Below are 19,953 nucleotides of genomic sequence, written 5' to 3'. Positions count from 1 at the left end.
CTAGTTAAAATCATTATTAATCCTGAAATAATAATGGTTTTTCACTTCATGAATAGAAAATGGAGATCCAATCACTGCATTAATACCAATAATACACATTGAATCACATCTTTCTACTGCTTCATAAGCTAATAAATGATCATCATATGCTCCTTTTTCCCAATTTCTGCACATTGCATATATTGTTTCTCTATGTTTCACAAACTCTTCTATTTCTAACAATTTGATCGATGCGTTTTCCGATATTGTTATAAATTGACCTATTGTAAATTGTGAACCTTTGAATTGTTTAATATAGTTGATCCTGCTAAAAACTTTTCCTCCAGGATTGGATCTATCAGCTTTCGGTAGGTAGTATGTATCCTTAAATAATGAAAGATGCAAAAAAGATGCCAGATTATCCAAAATTCTAATTTCTATAATAAAATGATTTGTTTTTCCGTCAATTTTTTTACTTGTAGGGTGTACAAGTACAACCCTTAGCGTTGATTTTTGACTGTCAATAATAAACGGAAGAATTGACGAAAAATAAAATCACCATTCACTGAAAACATTATCATTTAATCGTGTCATATTCTCACTAAGTTTAACCTTTGATTTTTTGGGAAAAACGCGAATAATGACTTCACTAAGGTCGTTTATTGACTCTGCAGTGGTTTTTCGTCCCAAAGATAAATGGAATCGGGCAACCATGTCGACGACTAGCTTTTGACCCGCGTTAGAAAGCTTGTGCGTTGTCGCTTCTTTCAACACTTGTTTTCCATAATCTGTTTTTACCAAAAGAGCTCGGAGATGGTTTGGCGACAGAAAAGGAGGTGATTCGCTGTTCGCTGATGTCAAAAATTCTTCTCTTTCCTAGAAGCAGTAAAGAAGTAGATTTTTAGAACTTAGTCAAATATATTATAAAATAACTTACGTTGTTTTGTTCCACGTTTCTGTTCGCAGGAAAATGCTCTGCTACTTCTGGCTCTAAAACCTCGACGGTACGTACAGCTGGAGGAAGCTTTTTATTTGATGTAGGCTCACTGAGAGTACTTCGAAGTGAAAATAATCCTCTTTTCTCGAGCTTTTCTGTAGATAATTTTTCTGCACTTTCCGCTACCAAATTTGACTCTTCAGTGGTAATTTTAAACTTAAATACAGCTGCGTTCGTAATTGTCGTCTGCTTTCCGGTTGCTGAACTCGAGGGTGCTGGTAGAACAAACTCACTCGAATCATCAATTTCGTTAACTGGTTTGTTTACATGGCTGAAATCTTCATCAGCGGATGGATAACTTTCCTGAATTTCCTCTTTAAACACTCGGAGATCCTGTGAAAATAAAAAAAAAAACAAAATGGGGTAAAACACGAGGAAATAATAAGAAACAGGAACTTACATCGATCGGATTTCCGATTCTAACTGCTTTTTCTTTCAGGAGCTGGCCACCTCTTGCGAAATCTGGAACTTCTTCCACTAGCAAACAGTTTTGAAGGTGCTTGAAATGAAATCAATTAAAAAAGCATAAATCATTTAAAATAGGATGCAAATACTTACATTTCTCTGCCGCCAATCCAGCACCCAGCTCCAAATTTGGTTGATTTCAAATGGAAGCGAGTAATTCGAAAACAGCGAACAAAAAGAAGCTTCATCCAACGTTAGCAAGTCTATTAAGCGTAGTTTTGCCTGCTGAAATAGTCCAATGCACACACCCGGTACATTCGAAATTAAATCTGCGATTAATCTCTGTTCGTTGAACACAAGGCTTCCATGATTCGCCATTTTGACAAACTGACTTCAAATCCAAAAATGATAACTTCATCGACGCTTCTGAAAATCATAAGTTACGCTTATGAAATGCATAAGCGTCTTATGAAATCAAAATCATCCGGGTTCATAAGGTATGCGTTATGAAATTGTGTTGTAAAAAAAAAAGTACAGATTATACAGACGACATACATATACTACAGTTACAAACGAAAATAACTAGGAAAGCATTGTCAAGATACTAAAAATTTATAAGTCTTAAATTTTACACTTCCCAGCCGAGGTCGGTGGGATTTTTCTGAGGCATAAAAATCTCTGGTCAGTGGTCACGTCTTCCTTCGGAAGGGAAATAAAGCCGTTGGTCCCGGCCCATGTGTGTTGTGAATGGGTGCGATATCCTACGCAGGTGTGGAAGCTGCCTTCCTGCACATTCGATTGCCGTCAATGGATGGCAATCGATGTCCGTCGGTGATTGGCACCCGGGACGGGACTTGACAATCGATCTTCTCACTCTTCCTAATGTTTTTGGAGAATGCCCTTCGGAAAGTTGTGCATGGTGTTTGACGGAGTTGACTAGTGATGCCAGGAATGTAAAATATTTTTTTCTAATTTAATTTGGATTTTATCCGGCGTTTCTACCGCAGTTTAGCAGCTTGTACATCACTTTTTGCTCAACACAATAAAAACAACCATTAACAAACAACAATATGCATCGCTTAAAACACGCAGTGCACTCAATTTTTCAACTTTACTTTCGAAAATATAAACAATTAACAGCCTTATTGATTCCGGCATCACTGCCAGCCAAATTAATGCGATCCCTCTGTTCTTTTTATTCCACGATTGCTACTGTCAAATCGCCCAATCAGAAACTGGTTCGGGTTTGACAGCAAATTGGCTCGAAATCGCTACCCGATTGTCAAGTCCCGTCCCAGATTGGCACTAGATTGCGGAACAGAGACCGACGTTAAATCGACAGTAAGCATGCATAAGCGCCTATACGCGATGATCGATTCTCTTCGTCGATTTTCTCTTTTGTTAATAACTCGCTAGATTTAACGTTTCTCGGTGCGTTTGCTGTTGCTTTTGATAGCCAATACAACCTGTTACTACTCTGCATTGAACAAATTCTAGAAAATTGTTTCGCCTAGCTGTAGCAATGCAAAGAGAAAATCGATGAAGAGAATCGATCATCGCGTATTCGCCCTTATGAATGCTCACTGTCGAAATAAAGGAAAAGGAAAATTTTTACACTTAGCTGTTGGGCATCAAGCGCCTTCGGTCAGCAAAAAAAGGCAAAGAATCTTCGGCGAAGCATATTCCGTGTCAAGTGGAAATCGAACATCGACGCTACTCGGTTGAACACTAGCTGCAAGCCGTAAATAGCGCTCCCTATGCTATAATTAGTTCGAAGAAGTGGAAGTCTCAGCATAAGACTGTTGCGTAGTGATCGAGGTTGAACATTAATGTTCACTTGTTGCAGAATTGCTTCGCAGTCGATTCTTCCTTGCAGAGTATCGGCGACGGTTAAGGCTCTGAAAACATCTCTTCGGATACGTAAGGGCTCGATATTGATCAATTGGCAGCGATTCTCGTAGCTTGGAAGACGAAGTGGGTATCTCCAAGGCAGCTTACGGGGCGCGAAGCGAAAAAACGTCGTTGAACAGATTCAATTCGCTCGGTCCCATTATTGTAGTTCGGGCTCCAGACAGCAGAGCAGTATTCCAACGTAGATCGTACGAGAGAGCAATAGAGCGATTTCAAGTAGTAAATGTCCGTGAAGTTCTTAGTAATCTTGAAGACAAAGCCAAGCGTTCTGGACGCTTTGTCGACGACATACGATATATGGTGTGAGTATGTCAGCTTTGAGTCTAGAAAAACGCCTAAGTCTTTCACGCAGTGCACCCGTTCGATAGTCGTGCCTAGTAGTTTGTAGTTGAAAATAATCGGTTGTTTCTTGCGTGAGAAAGTAATAACTGTACACTTAGCTGAGTTGACCACCAGTCGGTTTAGACTACACCAGTCAGCAAAGATGTCAATCTGATTTTGGAGAGAACGGCAGTCGGCGAGTGAGCGGATGCGCAGAAAAACTTCGTCTTCGTCAGATCGTCTACAAACGATAATCGTGGCTCTGTGATATAACATGGTGAACGTCGTCGAAGTAGAGGAGAAATACCAATGGTCCCAGATGGCTACCCTGAGGTATACCGGACTTTGCGCAGAAGCTTGCTGAGCGACAAGTACCCAAAGTTACTGTCGATTGGCGCTCCGTGAGGTAAGGAGGATTCAACGGCGGCTAAAATCACACCCGAAATCCTTCTATGTAGAACTTCGTAAATGAGCAACGCAGGGAAGTCGGCTACCCTCTTCCATGATTTTTAATGGTGAAACTGCTGGCAATTAACAAGACATTTGCAACCTGTTCTCAGCCAAATTTGCTAGTGTGCTTGAAGACGAGCAACTCTCCGCTAATCTCATTACTTCCGCGGCCAGTAATGTTCCTTTGATCAACCAAACGCTCAGCATGGTCGAAGCCACTACAGATACGATTTCTAGAGCAGCATCTAAACTTAAGACTTCAACTAAGGCTGGACCCGATGGTGTTCCGTCGATTATTCTTAAAAAGAACATCACTTGTCTTTTAGATCCACTGCGCCGCATATTCCAGCTCTCTCTTTCCAGCGGCAAAAAAGGGAAGCAAACACGACGTAAACAACTACCGGGGAATCACGTCGCTGAGTGCTGTATCAAAACTTTTTGAATTGGTTGTCATAGAGTCCCTAAATGCGCATTGCAAGCAATATCTAAGTACAGATCAACACGGATTCATAACTGGGCGTTCCACAACGTCACAGACAGTTTGATTGCTCGGACCCAAACGGACGTTATCTACACAGATCTTACGGCAGCCTTCGATAAGCTGAACCACGAAATTGCGATCGCTAAGCTTGATAGGCTAGGGATCGGTGGAAATCTTTTGAGATGGTTTCGTTCATATACGCTTGACCCCTGCCATCAGATTTTGTACAGCCACCTTGTCCACCTTCTTCGCCGCAGAAAGCCAGTTTGCCTTGAACTGCTGCTCGCCCTTAGCAGTTTTTTTGGTCTTCTTTAGGTTCCGCTTGACAATAGCCCAGTATTTCTCAATTGGGCGGAGCTCTGGCGTGTTGGGAGGGTTCTTGTCCTTGGGAACCACCTGCACGTTGTTGGCGGCGTACCACTCCATGGCCTTTTTACCGTAATGGCAAGATGCCAAATCCGGCCAAAACAGTACGGAACAACCGTGTTTCTTCAGGAAAGGCAGCAGACGTTTATTCAAACACTCTTTCACGTAAATTTCTTGGTTGACAGTCCCGGAAGCTATGAAAATGCTGCTTTTCAAGCCACAGGTACAGATGGCTTGCCAAACCAGATATTTCTTTGCGAACTTTGACAGTTTCATGTGCTTGAAAACATCTGCTACCTTTCCCCTTCGTTTTGCCGTATAAAACTCCTGTCCCGGAAGCTGCTTGTAGTCGGCTTTGACGTAGGTTTCGTCGTCCATTACCACGCAGTCAAACTTCGTCAGCATCGTCGTGTACAGCCTCCGGGATCGCGCTTTGGCCGTCGTATTTTGTTTATCATCGCGATTTGGAGTCACTTCCTTCTTGTAAGTCGATAGTCCGGCTCGTTTTTTGGCTCGATGCACGGTTGTAGACGATACACCCAGCTTATTTGTGGCATCTCGGAGAGAGAGGTTAGGGTTTCGCTTGAAACTACCGGCAACTCTCTTTGTCGTCTCAGCGGCTTCCGGTTTTCGATTTCCCCCCGATCCAGACTTCCTGGCTGTCGACAAACGTTCCCCAAACACTTTAATTACATTTGTAACGGTTGATTTGGCAACTTTTAGCGATTTTGCCAACTTTGCGTGCGAGTAGCTCGGATTTTCGCGATGCGCGAGCAAAATTTTGATACGCTGCTCTTCTTGCTTGGACGGCATTTTGACAACTGAAGAGTGAATTTCAAAATCAAAATAGGAGCAACATTCTACACACACACACCTTCAAAATGAGGGGTGTTCAGGTTTTTTAAATGCAAAATTGAAAGAAATACGTCAAGTTGATATTGACCAAATTTTGACCGTATCACCCTTTAGTAGCATTTCAGCGGCAGTGTGCGGAGTTTAGTAAATCTTCTGAGAGCAGCCTTCTTAGTTCTTTTCAACGAGCGAAGATCTTTCGTCATCCACGGGACGCGAGAGTCGATATGGATGATCTTTTTGGAAACGTGTCTGTCAATGACATATGCCAAGACGTGAGAAAAGGTTTGTGCAGCAATGTTGACGTCTACAGGATCTAGAATATGCTCCCAATCTAGGTTAGACAGCACATGGACGATACTGCGATGGTCAGCTCTACGGAAGTCATATGACACAGCGTTTGGAGTGCTGGTGAAATCATGGACTATATTATTTTCGATCACGATAACTAAAGCAGGGTGATGATGCACTAGACTTCAGCATCAACCGGTGGGCAGTGAACTCTACACTCCAAGTTCCCTTTGTTTCAAATTCATCTGAAATTTCGTACTTTACCCATTGAGTGTTGATTAATCACAATACAAATTGTGACCGAGCGCGGACTTGAGGTTACTATACTATTAAATAATCTAGGTCCTTTTTAGGATAACATTTATATAAAAAATCCAATGTCCACCGAAAATAAATAAAACTACTTTATGACTAAAAGCGCAAGCCGGCGTGGTAAGCGTGACTGCTTTCTAACACCCCAATGGGTGTGGGTTCAATCCCAGCTGAGGTCGGTGGGATTTTTCTGAGGCATAAAAATCTCTGGTCGTCTTCCTTCGGAAGGGAAGTAAAGCCGTTGGTCCCGGCCCATGTGTGTTGAATGGGTGCGATATCCTACGCAGGTGTGGAAGCTGCCTTCCTGCACATTCGATTGCCGTCAATGGATGGCAATCGATGTCCGACGGTGATTGGCACTAGATTGCGGAACAGAGACCGACGTTAAATAAAGGACTGACTAAAAGCGCAATGAATGAGCATTAGTTTCGGGATCATTTTAATGTTAGAGTTATGTTAGTTTTGATCCGTAATCAGCCCTGCCGGCCCCTCCAACATTAGTTGCAGGCAGTGGCTGTTAGATCATGCGACACTGTAATTACTACCATGTTAGATGTATGATTCGTCAAGTTTGTACAGCTCATTGTTTCAAATGAGGTAAACTATTTATCTTATAATTACAAAAGCAAACATAAAATTACAATTATATGCAAATGCAAAATAAAACATGAAAAATCATCGTCAATCCCTCTATTCTTGGTCAGGGCATGACAATGTGAATCTGATTTTGATCAGTGAACGGGTACCAATATGGTACACGCAGAAAAATTGATTTTTGTTTCAGGGCCTAATGTATTTTGTTATTGATTCAAACATATTGTATCATTATTTCAACAAAACATATTTTTGAATCAACAAAATGGTTTTTAGAATCAACAAACAGTTTAATGACTCTACAACCGGTTTTTTTATTCCAAAATATGTTTCTTTGAATTAACCGAATAATATATTTGAATCAATACCAAAAATATAATATATTATTATATTATTAGGCCCTGAGCCAAAAATATATCCATTTGAATTTAAAAATCATTTCTCTGCGTGTAGACGTATCATTTCTAGCCTATCTGAACTATTCAATAAATGGAAACCATCATGGGCGGGCCCTCCGCATCCTATCACTGTCTTATCTCAAATACCAAATGCCAATGGTTTGAATGTATCAATATATAAATTGGAAATGACATTCAATCAAATAAACCCATACCCCACTCACTTGGCCAGGCTTCAGAATCGTCCAGTCGGCAGTGCGCTCTACACTCCAAGTTCCCTTTCATTCAAATTCACCCCAAATTTAATATTTTACCCCTTTGAGTGTTGATTTAGGTTACTAGAGTATTAAATAATCTTATATCTGAAAAATCCAAATCTTTCCAAAGACCACTATGGTAGAATAGTAGCATAGAGGTAACTCTAAGACTAGTAGGCCCCGAAGAAACGAGCTCTACTTTTTGGCTCAGCTCTGGTACTATCTTCAGTCCCAAGCTAATCGAGTCACCCCTCGAATTATAGGAAAATCCACTAACCCCTCATTTTATCTGTCAAACTTTCGTAGCGAATCAAAACAAACATTGTGTAGTACTAGAATTTCGACTAGAATAGGGTACGTTAAACGTTTGCTTGGGACCAATAGGCTAGTCAAGTAGTGAGCCAATTTAAAATCGTTAGTTTCGTATTGATAGTAGTGTTACCATGTGGTACACTGAAAAATTGCAATAGCAGGTTCGTCACCAAAGTTTTCGAGCCGCTCCGTCTGTCACTTCGTTTGTGCTTTGCACACTGCGTCAAAGATCATTGCACACAAAAAAACTTTGTTCAAATCAAATCATAAATACCAGCCCATCTGGTGGTTGATGGCACAAGCTTCTAAGGAAATTCTATTACAGCAAACCACATTATTTTAATTGATTTCTTCGTCAGTTAGTCACTTCGTTTGTGGTTTGTGCGCTAGTCTCAACTTGAGCAAAATTAAAATGTCCACTAATTCCTAGAATAAATAAGATATATTTTAGCCTTCAATTGTTGGAATATAATACAATTACACAGCGGTCTGCACTAGCTCTAAAATACCCACTAACACTAACATTGAACTTAAACTTCTAGCAGTAACTTTTTGGTACTCGACGATCCACTAACACCACCACCTCTGTGAGGCACCAGCTTGCGGTAGAGTCGTTCCGCTGTCCGATTAATATCGGAGAAGGTCCATTTGCTACGCTTACTGTACACGTTGAGATAGATTCCTAACACCACAATCAGTCCAGACCATAGGTAGCTGCAAATCGAAATAAAAACGCGATTGAAATCGATGCAATTAGAAAAACAACACTAATACCAATCTTACTTGATAGTGAACGGTTTGCTGAAGAACACAAACGAGAGGGCAATGGTCACCGCCTTGCGGGCGGTCGTTACCGTTGCAGCCAGAGGAGCACCACAGGTTCTCACCAGAGTGAGAACGATTTGGATTCCCAGATAGCCGGAAAGACTGAACAAAAAGGCATAACCGTACGTTTCAACGGGGTGCTGCAATATAACATAAATCAATAAATATGTAATTCCAAGCAAAAGTTCCACAAACCTTCATGCAGAAGGTAATCCCCGAAAAGAGATTCCCCGTCAGCAGCATAACGACGCTCAGATAGACGAACCCGATTCCGTACGAGTACAGTACCACCTCGTTGTTCGGTGCCATGTGTTCCCGCATGGCCTTCTCCTGTACGTTCCCGATCGCAGCATCACACAGCAGTGCCATCGAAATCAGCAGCACCCCGAAGGAGTCGAAATTCGGTGAAACTTGCGAATCCGCCAGAGTGAACAGTGTCAATCCGAGGCACATCGCAATGGCAGCCAGGAAATCCAAAGGTCCGTGCTTCTTACCCTGGATCAGGATACTACCGATCAGCACCGGGACCAGCTTGCAGCACTTGAATATAACCTGAGTCGGATAGTTCAAATAGCCGAGACTGGAATTGGACAGTCCCATCGTCCCAAGGGTGAGAAAAGCCAACAGCACGTACGTTTTCATCGGAATGCAGCGAGGAACTTTGGTTTTCTCAAGCGATCGCTCAACGTAGCCGAAGACGGTGTAGTAAGCAAATTGCACCAACGTCAGGAACCATCCGTACGGCTTGAATCCGTCCAGCGTGAAAATCAACTCCTGCATGTACCCATACAACAGGTACAGAACAAACACCCCGGCGCAACATAGCAGAAACTGTGTCGTCGTGTTGTAGTAAGTCAAATCGAAAAACAGTATCTTAACCTCCTTCCGGTCTCCGTCCGGGCTCGGTGCATTCCGCTGCTGTCGATTTGTGCCCTTATCACCTACGTAGATCACCTCACTGCCACTCCGGTTTGCGATCGCCATCGCAGATCAAACGACGATTATTGCCTGCTGATTGAGTTTAAATTGGCGATACTTACTGCAGGATAATTGAGGTCATGCTACACGACGATTAGTAGCGAATAAAAACACTGCACAACACCGGAGTGGCCACTTTGCCGTCGTAGATCGATGGACGGAGCGGAACGACACTGCGTACACTCGCTGGTGCAGTGCTGATGATGACGGTGATGATGATGATGCGCGGTGGTGATAAACAAAACGCTGTCAAACTTTGATAGATGGTGGGTTATCAAATAAGGATGAGGTTGTCGTGACTTGGGAGGTGGTGCTAACCGTTGCACACTGGGAAACAAAGTGTCAGTTCTTAACTGATAATTTAAATTATTCTCATTTTGTTTAAAATTTAATCAATTTGACATTAAACTCAGTTTAATAGTTTAACCAGATCGAATGATTAAAAATTAATTATCTCTTGCTGAAAAATAATCATCTGTTCATCATTATCAAAAATAATCATCATGGTTGATTAAATTGAAAGTTATCTTGTTTGAATAAATTTTAATCATTGTTGATTATATTTTAATCATTTTTGATTAAATTTTAATCTGTTTTGATTGAATTTTCATCTTTTTCGATTGTATATTAATATTCTTAAAAAAAATAGAATCTAATACTGAAGATATAAATGTTTATCAAAAGTGAATATTTCTAATTTAATCATGCATGACCACTGTTAAAATGACATTTACTACCACTAGAACTTTGAAATAAAACATTATTTTGAGATTTTTTCTTCTAGAACAACGAGAAAAGTAGCCAACATTTGTGCGTTTCATAAAAAAAATAGAAAGTTTTGTTAAATCGCTGGTAGAAAGACAAGCCAAAACTGCTAGACAAAGTGGTCAATTATGGCTTGGACTCGCTCGGGCTCGCTCGCACTCAATAAGGTGCAGCAGGAATTTGTCTACTTTTTAATTTTTTTGGATTTCGTTTATTTTTGAGTGTACACGAGTGCACGGAAGTATTTGAGTTCACTCATTCGAGGAAAAGTGGCACAAGCTGTGGGAAATGTTTACCAATCATGAACACTAATGCAGGTAAGCTCTAACTCGGATTAACTTTTAATACCGTCCCTGATTGGAGAATCTGCCAAATGTTTATTAAAGGTAATATTGATTGATGTCGACATCAGAGCTCGTATCAGAGTTGATCAACACGGCTTTAAGCAAATATTTGGCAGATCATCCAAACAGGGTCGGAATTAAAAGTTAATTCGAGGTAGAGGTTACTGCCATTAGTGTTCATGATTAGTAAACATTTCCCGCAGTTTGTGTCACTTTTTCTTGAGTGAGTGAACTCAAATCATTCCGTCAACGATTTGAAATTGGCTCACTACTTGGCTAGCCTATTGGTCCCAAGCAAAACGATAAACGTACCCCATTCTAGTCAAATTTCTAGTACTTCACTATGTTTGTTTTGATTCGCTATGAAACTTTGACAGATAAAATGAGAGGTTCGTGGAATTACCTATGTACCAGAGCTGAGCCAAAAAGTTGAGCACGTTTCTTCGGGACCTTCTAGTCCTAGAGTTACAGAGTTACCTCAATGGTAGAACGAACCTCCGTTGGCAGCATCGGAAATCTCCACCAGAATCATGCGGAAGCTCCTCCACCTAAAACACGAGAAAATACCGAACAGATTTCCTGAAACTTGTTGGCAGCACCGAAAATCACCACCGTGAATGCGAGATAACTCCGTCGAAACTGGAATCTCCGCTGGCAGAATCAAAAACCTCCACCAAAATTGTGCAGAATCTCTTCCGCTGAGAACGCGAGAAAACTCCGTTAAAATTCCCTGGAACCTCCGCTGGCAGCATCATAAATAGCCACCGAAACTGTATGGAACCTCGACCGCCATGATCGCAAGAAAACGCCATCGAAATTTCGCATTTTTTATTAATTGTTATATATTTATTTGTCAACATCAACAGACTCAATGTAGCCCCAATGTATTTAATTTAGTCAAACCAAGTCAAACATAATCCTGGTGGATAAACCCTTTATCAAAACAAGACAAAGTTCCTAGAACCTTCGTAGGCAGCTGCTAGAATCGTCTTCAAAATCATGCAGAACTTAATTCACCGAGAAGGCAAAAAAAAATCCGTTGAAACTTCCAGGACCTCCCACTGGCAGCTTCCAAAATCACCGAAATCACGCGGAACTTCGTCCATCGATAACGTGAGAAAATGCCTGGAGCTTCCGTCTGCTGCATCCAATCTCTTCACTGGTATTTATCGTGCAGAACCTCTTTGGCCGACAACGCGTGGAAACTTTGTCGAAAGTCTCTGGGAACCTCCGTTGGCAGCATCTGAATATTCGAGGAGAGTTTTCAGATATTGATGGCGGAGAGGGTTCCGATAGATTTCGGTGGATATTCTTGGAGATTTTCGGTGCGGCCAAAGTAAGCTTCGACGGAGTTTCTCACGTTTTCGGTGGAGGAGGCTCTGCACGATTCCGGTGGAGATTTGTAATGCTGCCACCGCAAATTTCGACGGATTTTTTTCTGCAGAATAATTCAGGAGTGTGGCGAGTGTGAAGCGAACAACAAAACAGGACAAAACTCTTCATGTATACATGCATGTATTGGTGGGAGGTGTCACTTGGAACTACACACAACAAAAAATGCACTGAGAAAATGCATTTAATTTTTTTTTTTGTTATAATAAATACACCTCAAGTAATCTGCCCCTAGATAAACACCGATATATGGAACCGAAATTCAAAATTTCATCAATTTTGGTACACTGGAACCTCGACTGGAATTATTTTAAATAAGTACAATTAAATTAGCAAAAAATCACCATCTTAGCGCACCTTGGTGGGACTTTGTATAAGAGCGAGCTGTCAACGAATATATTTAGTGTCAACAATCAAAAACTTAAATCTTGATTTAAAAATCGAGATGAATGTCTACGGGATTGATAAAAATATCATTGTGCTCAGAAAACAAAGCTCTATCAGATGATGTATAAAAATCAATATATTTTTCGAAGTTAAACAACTCGATTGAGATTTGGATGTGACGCCTCCCTCGCTCCTTACAATAAATACACACTTCATTTAAAAATATATATTTTTGATTTTATCAATTTAGTATCAAGGGTGCGAGTGGTTAGCAACCATACCTCTCACGCCAAAGCCACGAGTTCAAATCTCAACCCGGACAACTCACGAATGACCCAAGAGCTTTAAAGTAGGCGTAACATTTGATACCGGCACAAAAGCTTTTGTAAACAAACTTTCTAAGGCCCTTTACACCGAGGGGGGCGACACATCTAAATCTCAATTCTAGATGCTCAACAAATCTCACTCTAGCGAATCAATCTTCGAAAAATCTTCAATCATTTCTCGCATCAACTTGCATCGCGCATCATCTTTTTGCAGGAAATCTTCAGAATCGTCATCAATCTTCTTTGTATCTACTCAGCGTGCGCGCAGCTAGCCACTGCAAAACATAATCTTTCCTGCAACGTAGATAGAGTCGTCCCCCTCGCTTTACACGCGAATCGAAGTACGCTCACGCAAACCAACAACATCATCGGATAGGGGCAACTCTCACCTTTCCGAAAGTGGTACTGGTTTGCGTGGGCGTACTTTGCTTCGCGTGTAAAGGACATTAAAAAGTTTGTTTACAAATGCTTTTGTACCGTTATCATATTTTACGCTAGAAATATAATAATAATAATAATTAAAATCAACAAACCGATGGAGTAAACAACAACAAACACATCACTAGCAACCGACCATAATACTAACAATACTACCACAGACAAAATACTACGATGAATGTGAAGTTAAGATTTTAAATACCTAAAAATACTAAAGAATACTTGCGGGATATAAAAATATTTAAATAAATATTGGAGCTCATGCCTCTAGTGTAATCCCCTCTTCAGCGTCAGGCAGCATCAGCCATGCGCGTTCGTCAGCACCGAACATACCGTTTGACGCCTTTTGCTTTTTCACTGATGATGATGGTGGTGATGATGATGATGATAATGCTCCTTTTGTCCGTCCCGTTCGTTCGTTCAGTCGATTTTCATTCGTGTTCGTAGTCGAAAGTGTGTCGCAGTGGCTTGAATCCCGTTCGCGTTGTCGCGTTTCGAGTGAAAAAAAAAATTCAGTTCCCATTTTTTCGATTCGAAAAAAAAATTCAAGTTTCCCAGTGAATTTAGGTGTGGGATTGAAATTTTCCGTCGTTTCGACAGTATGCATTGTCTAGTGAAGATCAGTTCGGTTGAAAATAGTCGGGCCATGTCTCGGAAAAAGTGAGGAAATTTTGCTTCTTTGCCCCGTTGGTGTCAGAAAAAGTTTCATCTTATTCCTCTTGTTCGATTGTGCAAAAACGTGAGACCATCCCGTGTGTGAGTCAGCAGCAAGTAGCCAGCGAGGCATAGCCAGTTCCTTGGCTCGGAAGAAACTTGGGAATTGCGAAAAAGCAAGCAGGCAAGGAATTCGGTAACGAAAAAAAAAGGGGTTCGCTTGAAGGCAGACCAGAAATTTTCGCTGGCATCGCACTAGAGTCTGCGTTTTCGAGTGCGCACGGTGAAGTGAAAGTGCAAATCCGGGTTTCTGAGTGGGAAATTATTACGGGACTGTCTCGTTTCATTACTCGTCCATACGATGGTGAACCTGAACCTGGACAACGGTGGAAACAGCAACGGCAACAATTCGGAAAATAATCAGGCCTTTCCTCCGGTGCACTATCTGCACGAGTTGCCCCAGGCCGACGAGGAACGGCTGGAGAAGATTTTCAAGAAACTCGACCGGGACGGCAATGGTCGGATAGACATCCAGGATCTGTCGGCGGCGCTGAAGGAATTTGGCCTGTCCCATCAATACGCGGAGGTAAATATGATCCGATGGATCCGAACCGGGTAGGGGAAATGGGGTCATCATTTCTCTTTAATGTGGTATTTTTTTTTCGTTTGACTCTTGCGAAATTTATGTTGGTCGCTCTTTTACTCATCATCTCTCTGTGGCTAATAAATTGGTGTCGCTATTTTTTTCCCGATTGTTGGTAGGTGTAATAATCGATCCAGATATATACTCTGGAACGTCGACGATGTGATGAACGATTATCATCAGCTGTGGTTGATTGCTGTTGTAGGTGGTGGCACTTCTAGACGTTTTCTTGCATGTGCTCGGGTGGGCATGGTGACACCATTCATTGATTTGCAGTTTAGTCACTCGCTGTTGGGGTAGGGTTGGCAGAACCGGTTTTGATTGCTGATGGACATTTACAACGACATTTCCATTTTGAATTATTCAATACTGGTTGAAGAGTCATTTGAACGATTTCTTATGAACGTACAATTGCTGGCTATGAAGGTGAACAACGGTGTCTGCAAAAATATGTCACCAAGGATAGTATTGAACTCGAAACGGATATTTATTTATTCATTTTTATTGTTTAATAATTCATCCGACGAAAATATTTTAAAGAATAATGTGAGCGTTATCTTAAATTAAATTTTCTTACTCTATTTACAAATTGAGGCATAGACATTAGGTAATCGAACGCGGATTCGACTGATGCAAACATACGAACCATCGCACATACATATAAGCTGGTTATAACCATACCGAGTACGATGAAAGCCCGGTTGGATCAGGGACCGCTGTCTTAACACCCTACCTGAAGCACGGAAAACGAGCAGCGATAGAAGATGGGAGCAATCGACGTCACCATTGAGTAATTAAGCCACAAACGTAGCTTGTTGTAACTTACCTCTCCGATCAAGCGTTTCGAAGCCAAGCAGACGACATCTATCGGGATACACTGGAAGGTTCGAAGGATCACGCCACGGTTGATTCCTGAGGGAAAGCCGTATGAAGCTTTTTTGAACTCGCTCGTTCCATGTTACGTCGTTTGGATCCTATATAATTGAAGCGTTTTCTAGGATCGCTCGTACGAGGGAACAATACAACGCTTTAGGGCAGTGTTGATCTGTGAAATCCTTGGCTATTTTGGAGATAAAGCCAAGTTGACGGTTTCCCTTGGAAATAATCGACGCATAATGGGAATGGAAGAAAAGCGTTGAATCCAACACAAAACCAAGATTCGTCATTTGGTCCACCCTATTAAGAACAGTATCATCAATATGGTATTCTTAAGTTATCGGGTCTTTGGAACGATCGAAGGTCATCACGTAACATTTCGCGATGCACCAGTAGTAATAGTAGTAGTAGTAGTGGGACCTCCTTTGGCTCAGTCGGTAAAGGCACAGCTACAAAGCAAGACCATGCTGGAGGTGTTCGATTCCCGGTCCGGTCTAGGAATTTTTCGGGTTGGAAAATTTCTCGACTTCCCTGGGCATTAGAGTGATGCAAAATCTGAAATTTTCACTCCACAATACTTAAACGATTCCAAATAGGATCCTGACTAACCTCTCAAAATTTGAACCCATTTGGTGAGAAACTGAGATGGCACAAACCATTTGAAGTTTGTATGGGAATAACTATAGTAAAACCAAGATTTTTGTTCATGTCTATCTAATAATTAACCATATCGGTCTGCTTCAAAAGTTTTCAACTGAACTTGTAGGAAATTTTTCCAGCTACAACTTTGCTCAAGACCACTTTTCAATTAAATGCAAGGATCGAAAGTTATAAATGGTTCAATGCGCTGATGTCTTATGATCATGCTCAATCAACTGCTCAGCAGGCAACAGTGGTGTTTCTGGGGCGTTGAATAGGACACAAAAATCATGGCTACTATGTCACACTGCAAAATACAGTGTTGCCTACAGAGCAGCTGCTTGATCATGTCATAAATTTACCAATCTCTTAAACAATTAATAAATTTTTCCTGTCTCGTTTTACATAGAAACAATCTTCAGCAAAGTTGTAGCTGAGAAAATTTTCTATAAGAATGGCTATCGAACTGTTTCGCAGCTCAATATGGAAAAAGACTAGAAGGTAATGAACAAAAAGTTGAGATTTTCCATAGTAATTTACATGTAAACTTAAAATGGTTTGTGCGAAGTCTGTTTCTAACCAAATGAGTTGTAACTTTTGGAGGCTAATCAGGACCCGATTTGAAACCATTTAAGCACTGTGGAGCGAAAAAGTCAAATTTTGCATCAGTCTACTGGGCATAGAGTATGATTGTACTTGCCACACAATTATACTAATGCAAAAATGGTACAGGCATCGAAAGCTCTCAATTATTAACTGTAGAAGTGCATCAGAACACTAAGTTGAGAGCACACAAAAAAGCTAATATGCCATACGCAATAAGCTTGATGAAAAGCGAGGAAGAAGAAGAAGTAGTGCGACACTAGTGAACAAACATGTTGAGTAACATTTGCAGGTGAAAACAATCCTCGATGCAGCGTACCATCACATAGATCTTTCGATAATCAGCATATACGAGCTTGCATCTATAGTCGGGCTGGTAGCGAGTAACTTTTTAATGACCTGGTCACTTTTTTTAAGCCACCCTAATGAAAAAAATACCATAAACGAATGATAACCCACATGATTGAACTATTCCACAATTGGTTTGGATGATACCCGGAACACGTCGTTAAGCAAAATAACAATGAGAATTTTATTAAGGCAGTCTCTAAAAAGTCTCCTTTTTTGAGGCCAATAATCAATCACTATTTACAACTTTTATTCTCAAAATTGATCATTCTTCTTGCAGTGTGTAGGATTTTGATAATCCACTCGATGCCTACAGTTTGTTCTAGTTTTAGAACAATTCGAAAGTGTTGTGCTTCTTTTGAACTTTTGAATGTTTAATCGTCTGAGTTCTACATATTTTTTCCAGAATTTTAACGGATGATTTCCAGGTTTATAATAAGAAAGCAAATTTTTAAATGCGTTAAAAATATGCATTTTTTTTTTGGTTAAACAACATCAGCAATTAACGCAATCGTTTTTACGACATGACAATCAGTTTTAAAGAAATACCTTTACAATCAAATCCATTAAATGTTGAACCTGTGGTGTGCACTGCCAACACTGGACAACAGCGCGCACCTGGATACACCCCTGCATCAAAAGCGACCATGTTGATTTTAAGTTAGTAAGTTTGGGACAATTCTCCTTCCGGTCCCCACATTGGTGACCGCCGACGTGATATCGCGACGCGTAAAACAACGAAAATCGAAAGCCGATCGCTATCGTCGCAGATTCGAAAATGACGGAGGAAAACGCTGCTGTTACCGCTGGAGTTGCAGTCAAACTTCCAGATTTCTGGAAGAATGATCCCGTGATGTAGTTCGCGCCGGCCGAAGCACAGTTTGTTCTGGCTAACGTGGTACGGGATCACACCAAGTTCTATCATATCGTCGCGAAAATTGACCAGTCTGTCATATGCCATGTAGCGGACTTGGTCACGACCCCGCCGCCGGAGAAAAACAAATACGAAACCATCAAGCAGCGTTTGATTTCCCGATTCCAAGTGTCAGCGCAAGGAAGTTTGGAGCGACTTTTGGGTGCTTGCGACCTCGGAGACATGCGTCCTACACATCTTCTGGCCAAAATGCAGGAACTTGCTGCGGGCCTGAATGTTACGGATGATTTGCTGAAAATGCTGTTCCTCCAGCGGATGCCACCGAGTGTCAAAGCCGTTCTCGCTACCATCGGGAAACTCGCCGAGATGGCAGACAAAATGCTTGAGTCTCCATCGTCACACGTCGCCGCAGCCTCCACCAGCTCCTCCGGAACAGATGCCGTCGCCGAGCTTCAAAGCCAAATTGTGGCTTTGACAGCAGAAATACGTAACCTCAAATCGCCGAGAGGTACTTCCAGAAGTCGAGCGATCAAGCCGAGTGACAGACGCCGAAATATGCTGGTTCCACCGGAAGTTTTGGGGGGCGTGCTTTGAAATGCCGTGAGCCCTGTAAGTACAATCCCCGCAAAGCCGCCGTATTCTGTTTTACGATCGTTCATCCAACATGAGATTTCTTATCGATATCGGTTCGGATGTATCGATAATTCCAGCAACAAACAAGGACAGGAGCAAAGGTGCAACACCGTTCGTTTTACACGCAACGAATGGATCAAGAATTAAAGTGTACGATAAGCGATACGTCACAACTGATTTAAGACTACGTCGGCGCGTCACTTGGCCTGTCCTCGTGGCAGATGAGGATGTTGCTATTATCGGTGTTGACTTTCTCGCAACGTTCGGCATATTGGTAGACCTGAAACACCGGCGCCTTATGGATGGTCTAAGGCTCTGAACCATTTGGTGGATTATTTTAACTTTTGGTTAAAATTTGACAGATGGAAAGTTATCGATTGACCCTGCTATCCGAGCTTGGTTACTTCTGACAGACAAGAAGTTAAATTTTGACAACTTTGGCTGAGTTCTTCTCGAAAACCGGTCGATCGACAGCACAGGGATTTTCGAACATAGAAAATAACTTTCGAAATGTCACTTTTAACCACGAGTTAAATTTAACTCGGCAAATGGTTCACAGCCTAACTAAGCTTTCGTCGACTGGAGGTTTGACTGATGCATCCGTTCACAGCGTTACAGTAGTTGCTGCAGATCATCCGTTCCGAGAACTTTTGTCAGAATTTAATGTCGTTTTCGTTTTTGCGGTGTAGCTACACCGGTGCTACACTATCGTACACCGAAATATTTTAGGGTGTAGATATAGGATGCACCTTTGTTTACAAACAAATGATGTTGAGCTGTCAAAGACTCGCGCTTATTCCTGCTTACACTACACCAGTGCTACACCGCAAAAACGAAAACGAACGATCTCGGCATTTGTCGTCCCTCCAGCAGTTGTTGGTCGAGTCCACTTCACTGCGTTCCGAAAAAGACCGGTGAGTTGAGGTTTGTGGGAGATTATCGAGCGCTAAATAAAGTGACTGTGCCAGATCGATATCCCGTACCTCATATTCACGACTTGCTTAACGCCTTCCACACGCTAACTTGCAAGTACCCATTTAATGAGTATCTTATACTCTTTTTTGGAATCCATACTAAGTTGTCAAAAAATGGGTATTTTCAAAAATTGAAAAATGGTTACTTTTTATTCACTTTAAAAAATGTCTTTTGGAATAAAAATGGGTAAACACATTATTATTATTTAGCATTTTGGTGACATGTCGAAAAAAATGACGGATCAAGACGAACGCGTAGGAAGCTTGAACGGAAGTTTGACTGTGCTAGCAGATTCCATCTGGCCGGTGTTAATTCAGGTGAAAAAAA

At 41.4% G+C, this 19,953-nt stretch overlaps 3 protein-coding genes across 4 annotated transcripts in view; 1 reads left to right on the top strand and 2 right to left on the bottom strand.

Moving 5' to 3' along the window:
* Positions 1 to 1,854, bottom strand: LOC135708504 (uncharacterized). The gene is made up of 6 exons (XM_065230622.1): positions 1,517 to 1,854; positions 1,377 to 1,475; positions 917 to 1,309; positions 592 to 855; positions 221 to 363; positions 1 to 22 (listed from the first exon to the last, which is right to left on the bottom strand). Exons 1-6 carry the CDS (start codon positions 1,757 to 1,759, stop codon positions 1 to 3), a joined length of 1,164 nt encoding a protein of 387 aa, XP_065086694.1. The 5' UTR covers positions 1,760 to 1,854.
* A 6,495-nt stretch (positions 1,855 to 8,349) lies between these two features.
* Positions 8,350 to 9,921, bottom strand: Papst2 (PAPS transporter 2). The gene is made up of 3 exons (XM_065230706.1): positions 8,947 to 9,921; positions 8,710 to 8,891; positions 8,350 to 8,640 (listed from the first exon to the last, which is right to left on the bottom strand). The coding sequence occupies exons 1-3, from the start codon at positions 9,733 to 9,735 to the stop codon at positions 8,457 to 8,459; spliced, it is 1,155 nt and encodes a 384-aa protein (XP_065086778.1). The 5' UTR covers positions 9,736 to 9,921; the 3' UTR covers positions 8,350 to 8,456.
* A 3,902-nt stretch (positions 9,922 to 13,823) lies between these two features.
* Positions 13,824 to 19,953, top strand: part of SCaMC (Short Calcium-binding Mitochondrial Carrier) — a 107,907-nt gene continuing 101,777 nt past the window's right edge. For both annotated transcript variants that reach the window (XM_065230489.1, XM_065230488.1), the window contains exon 1: positions 13,824 to 14,621. In XM_065230489.1, coding sequence (XP_065086561.1) covers positions 14,397 to 14,621 — 225 coding nt within the window. In that variant the 5' untranslated portion in view covers positions 13,824 to 14,396. The remainder of the gene's footprint in view (positions 14,622 to 19,953) is intronic.

Source organism: Ochlerotatus camptorhynchus, unplaced genomic scaffold, assembly GCF_037179485.1.
Source record: "Ochlerotatus camptorhynchus isolate MF236.1 unplaced genomic scaffold, CSIRO-AGI_Acam_v1.1 ptg000330l, whole genome shotgun sequence".
In the NCBI taxonomy this organism is placed as follows: domain Eukaryota; kingdom Metazoa; phylum Arthropoda; class Insecta; order Diptera; family Culicidae; genus Ochlerotatus; species Ochlerotatus camptorhynchus.
Note: the sequence above shows the minus strand (reverse complement) of the source record. Positions and strands in the feature narration are given on the sequence as shown.

Excerpts from the sequence above, each read along its gene's own strand:
- LOC135708504 (XM_065230622.1), bottom strand. The coding sequence starts at position 1,759 with ATGGCGAATCATGGAAGCCTTGTGTTCAACGAACAGAGATTAATCGCA. Across the intron at positions 1,476-1,516 it reads ATGTAAGTATTTGCATCCTA|CACCTTCAAAACTGTTTGCT; the intron begins TTTTAAATGATT and ends TTTCATTTCAAG. Across the intron at positions 364-591 it reads TTTTTCCCAAAAAATCAAAG|GATACATACTACCTACCGAA; the intron begins GTTAAACTTAGT and ends TCATTATTTAAG.
- Papst2 (XM_065230706.1), bottom strand. The coding sequence starts at position 9,735 with ATGGCGATCGCAAACCGGAGTGGCAGTGAGGTGATCTACGTAGGTGAT. Across the intron at positions 8,892-8,946 it reads GGATTACCTTCTGCATGAAG|CACCCCGTTGAAACGTACGG; the intron begins GTTTGTGGAACT and ends GTTATATTGCAG. Across the intron at positions 8,641-8,709 it reads AGCAAACCGTTCACTATCAA|CTACCTATGGTCTGGACTGA; the intron begins GTAAGATTGGTA and ends TTCGATTTGCAG.